This window comes from Agrilus planipennis, unplaced genomic scaffold, assembly GCF_000699045.2.
Source record: "Agrilus planipennis isolate EAB-ADULT unplaced genomic scaffold, Apla_2.0 scaffold10, whole genome shotgun sequence".
NCBI classification, from domain to species: Eukaryota; Metazoa; Arthropoda; class Insecta; order Coleoptera; family Buprestidae; genus Agrilus; species Agrilus planipennis.
Genome location: NW_020442465.1, coordinates 2,094,639 through 2,099,597, shown reverse-complemented (window position 1 = coordinate 2,099,597; position 4,959 = coordinate 2,094,639). Strand labels below are relative to the sequence as shown.

Genomic DNA, 4,959 nt, shown 5'->3' with positions numbered 1-4,959 from the left:
TTTGATTATATAAAAAGTATTTTTTTAATAGTTTCGCTGCATCAAGTGCTTGTTTGATGCTTGGTGGAGGGACAGGATCGTCTTCTTCAACAACGTACACAGCTGCAGTTCTTATCTATTTCGGCAAATTAGAAAGTACTGCTTAATGATTTATAATGCCGCATTGTTGTCGTTAAATAGAGTGAGCGTGACGCTATACAAAGTGTAATATCGTATAGAAAACAATGTAAACCAACCAAAGTCAAGCAATTTCGACGTTTTAAGGAGTTTGTCGTTAAATCGAGTGAGGTTATAAAAAGTTTACACTGTATTTGCAGTCCTACTTTGTTTCCGATGTTTTACACATTGTAATAAGAGAAAGACATGGAATCCATAGTTTCGTTAGCTTTTGGTTCATTTAATAAACGAATTTTTTCGAATCGTTTTCTAAAAATTCAGGATTATGGGCATTTATTAGTTTACCACAATATCTTGTAGTTTTCAGTTTTGCACGGCTGGCGTATATCAATTCGATATTATTTTGCGGGCTGTTAGGTAGTAATTAATAGAATTTCGTTTTCTTGCTAATAGTACGATGAGTGGTGATTTGACAGGTGCTGATATCAATTTGGAAGATCAAAATTCCATGGAGCATGACATTAAACCCGGAAAACAACATCGATCCAATATTTTAGATTATACATTTCCAAGGAGTTAAGAATTTTTTTTTGGGCTCTGTTTAGTTAAAGAATTAGAAGGCATTCGTGGAATGTCTCTTTATCCCTTTTTTACGCTTTTAATGCCTTTAATGGCCAACGTAAGCAACTTTCATTCATCCTATTATATAATGTTTGATCGGTGATACTAGCAAAACTTTTAACGACAAAAATTTATATTCGAGTTATAAATTTTGCCATCAGATGGTGTATGCCCATTTGACGGATCCCAATACCAACAGACTCATTTTTTCTTCTACAGTAACACGAGAAACGCCGCAAAGTACGTTCACTGTAAAAGGATTAGGTTNGCGGCGGAAAACAAAAGGCTAGAAGCGTTCGAAATGTGATGTTACAGTAGAATAATGAGGATACCGTGGATAAAGAAGGTTAGAAATGAAGAGGTACTTATTAGAAAGAATAGGAGAACAGAGGACTCTATAGAAGTTAATAAAAAATAGACGAGATAGGTTAGTAGCACACCTTCTCGAACATGTAGGTCTAGTCAGCATTACTGGCTGGTGGGAATGAAACACCCAAAAGATTTGTTTTTCTTAGGACTAACGACCTTATGATGATGATGATGATGCTTCTACGTGACTCGCACTCGAATCTCGTGTTAGAGAAATGGAGAAATTCGGGTGAGAGTTTAGAAATAATGTTAGATAATAGAACTAGGGGAGGAAATAGTGAGTAGTAAAACATTAGCTTTGAAGTTATAGAAGTTCGACTGTACGTTATGGTCCACTGAGGGATACGTTCATCTGTTATCAGTCATAATTGTAAATATTCGTTACAATCTCTTCATTTTAAGGCTATGTGTAAATACTGGAACTGTTTCTCGGCTGTTGAAATTAGCGGTTCGGTTCCGACTTTTTGGTCATTCAAACCTCGCTTGCACAACTAATGAGGCTTCTTATTAGAGCTGGTATCTTCCGATTAATCTGACGTTGTATGTTTAACGACTTAAGGGTTGATAGGAGAAGGGCAAGGGCGGCAAATTCTGTCAGAGCAGCTATCTCTGGAACTCCCGCCGTTTGGCCCTTAAGCCTCACGCGAAGTTTGCGTATCGAACTAAATGGACCGAGTTAATCAGCGAATATTAATGTTTGCAACTGTTTACGATAACGATTACACCCCGTAGACGTTCAATTGAACGTTTGATAGTGTGTGTGTTGACGGTAACGCTCCGGGATTTGCACACACTTCCAGAATTATTACAATCGTGTTTGTTGTTGTGTTAGTCTGCGTTTGTGTGTATGGAGGTTTTCATATGTGTGTGTGTGTGTGTGTGTCTTTAGGTACATATTGCGGCCGAGGCTTTGATTATGTAAATATATTGTGTGTATGTAGAAGGGGCAGAAACGTCGACAACTTCATGTCAGTCTTGCTTAATGAACCTGAACGTATTACGATTTGTGCTTTTGTTCATTTATTCATTTAACTAATCTACCGTCTGCATGATGCATATCATCCATCACGTCATTATATGTAGGGAAAAAGTAACGCCAATGCAGGGGTGATTCTCTTAGATACAATAGTCGGAATGTTTATATTTAGCTGTTACCGTTTACATTGGCTAGTTGACAACGTTGTTGATAGAATAGTGATGAACAAAGCAAGACGAAAACCAAGACTGTCCTGGTTTTGGTATAGGTCTTGGTTTTGCTCATAAACTTTTGGTCTTGGTCTAGGTCTTGTTGTTAAAGTCTAGGTCTTGTTGATATAGACCCGGTTTTGGTCGTAGTCTTGCGTCTTAAGTTTTGGTCTTGCTGATTTAATCTGATACTAAGGTTTTTTTAGTAATCCTAGGCATAACTTTTTCTTTTTATCGACACGATAATTACCCTTTTTTGAAACAGTGATAAAGTTTATTTTCTTATGTATATTTAGCGTTAATGTCTCGTAAAACAAACTGATACGTTCATTATGCTCTTCTAAAATTGTACATTTACAGTGTACGTATAATATTTTAAAATACTTCGTGTATCCCTTCTATTAGAAAGGTTCGTACACGCTACACATGTTATGATGTGTACGCATCATTCATGCAGTTACGATCTTGTTCGAAATCTCACGATTCGTTGCTTCGGTATTGCACAATAGATGCACAGTACAAGCTACAATGCTGTCGGTTTGTTTCACAATCAGTTAATAAAGAATATACTAATGCGGTTAGGACTTTTACGTGTTTAAGTAAACTGTAGTGTTATTTGCAAACGATATAAACTTTAGTTATTGCTTAAAATAAGTGCAATCGTGCGTTGATCACACTAATATAGTTACAATAGAATGAGGACTACATAACCTATTGAGATATGTCAGGTAAGCGTAGATCGATATTTAAAACACGTGGTTTTTACCTACTGAGCATTGCAAATGTTGCACGCGTTGTAGTTACAAGTTATAACTTGTAGTAAATTTAATATTCTTGAGAGGTAACAATAGGATAATTCTTCATTAAGTTGCCATAATTCATGCATCTATGTAGCGAAATGATAATAATCTTTTAATCGACTTTACAAATCATCAAAAATTTCTTAAAATCATATCAATTATTNGTAGGCTAAGATTGGGTTACTGTTCAAAAATATTTAACGATGTGGGATGTTCTAGTTTTAGGGAAATGCAAAGATTAGTTAAGGATAGGAAAAAACCAGGCTTATAACTGACAACCCTAAAATGATGATGATGAGATAATTATCGTTAAATTAATATTTTTAAATTAAATTAGTTTTTAGGTTAAGTTAAATTTACTCGTTAATTTCTACGTAACACGGTAGGAACTCCACATTATAAGGGATGTGTTCCGAAATATAACTCAGCATACTGGCCGGTGCGTCGATGCTAAATTGACGCTATATTGAGAATAGTGTTTTTGCTCATTTACATCAATTTTGCTCTAAAAGTTATTAGTCTCTTACAATAAAAAATTCTTCAAAGTCTGATGCACTACTACATGACACTTGTCTCACCAGTACAATATGGCGTCGTATATTTCGGCACACACCCAATTTATATAAGTATAAAAAGCTCCTCTTATTTTGAACAAATATGTATAAGGAATTACACACTATTATGTAATTGATGGAAATTGTTACCTTATCGATGTCTGGCCAAGTATCTGGAGATCCGTCGCCTGATTGAAATCCCTAAAATGCAAAATAAACATTATAACAAGTACCATCTCAAACAGTGAAATATCTTGTACAGAGTGTTACGCCTTTAATTTTTTAAACGTACCTACTTGTTTGTACATACACCTGCAGCTAGAGTACTTGCCACAAACAGTAAAAATTAAAGAAGTAAATATAAGAGACTGACCTGAAATCCAGTGTTGCACTGAACTGCTGCCATTGACGGATCAAAATAGAGTTTAAGTTGCTCCAAGGCACCCTTAAAATAAATTAATTTCGAAGTATTTCTTAATTATCATATTTAAATAGGTATCACAACACATCTACTATAAATTACTTTGCACAGGCAAGATTATCTTTGTATCCTCTCTTTTTGGGAATTGAGGATGGCACCTTAGGTAACGAAACACATCTTAGATAACTAAATGTTGTTTAGTGGAATTTCGGGTGTTTTAGTTTTTATTTGGTTAAGTTCCACAGTAATTCTTCGGTTTGATCAGAAATTTATTAAGAATACCGGTGGAGTGCTAATGAGATCTAATAAGATCGAATTCGCGATTTGTGTCTGGTAGTTTCGATACATATTTGACTAAGACAAATGGTGTTGTTAATAAGTTCATTTTAAAACTTGAATGAAACATGTAATGACTTAATTTCATTTGATGTAAAATATGGTGGATGCGCCAGACACAGTTAAGTCAGCTGAATATTAGATTAAATGTTTGACGGTTATCCTGCCAGTTCTATATCCCTGCTTTTCGAGAAATCCTACAGGAGATTAACTTTTTTTGATTCCTTTTTCTATTTGCGTGTTGACCGAACGCTGCGCCATAACCCACTTTTTTTTAGAACGCATTGGGACGTACTTTAACCTGATATATGAAAACATTTATACGTTTTGTGTAACCAATTCTTCCTTTTTTCGTAAACTGTTTTTATAAACTGCCTCGAGAATGATGTACATTCTACACAGAACAAATACACACAAGATAGAAAAAAAAACCTTATCCTCATTTAGGGAGTTTATAAAAATGTATGATATCTGGAAAAATAAATTTTCATCTGTAAGAATCATTTACTAAATTTTTTGTGGGCATATGGGAAAAGAAAATCATAAATTATACTTA

At 34.7% G+C, this 4,959-nt stretch overlaps 1 protein-coding gene across 1 annotated transcript in view; it reads right to left on the bottom strand.

The window, feature by feature from the left end:
• Positions 1-3,448: 3,448 nt before the first annotated feature.
• The window catches only part of LOC108734062 (collagen alpha-1(XV) chain-like), a 368,331-nt gene continuing 366,820 nt past the window's right edge, over positions 3,449-4,959 (bottom strand). The window contains exons 5-7 of the mRNA XM_025981017.1: positions 4,020-4,091; positions 3,797-3,847; positions 3,449-3,553 (exon numbers count right to left, since the gene is read on the bottom strand). Coding sequence (XP_025836802.1) covers positions 3,449-3,553; positions 3,797-3,847; positions 4,020-4,091 — 228 coding nt within the window. The remainder of the gene's footprint in view (positions 3,554-3,796; positions 3,848-4,019; positions 4,092-4,959) is intronic.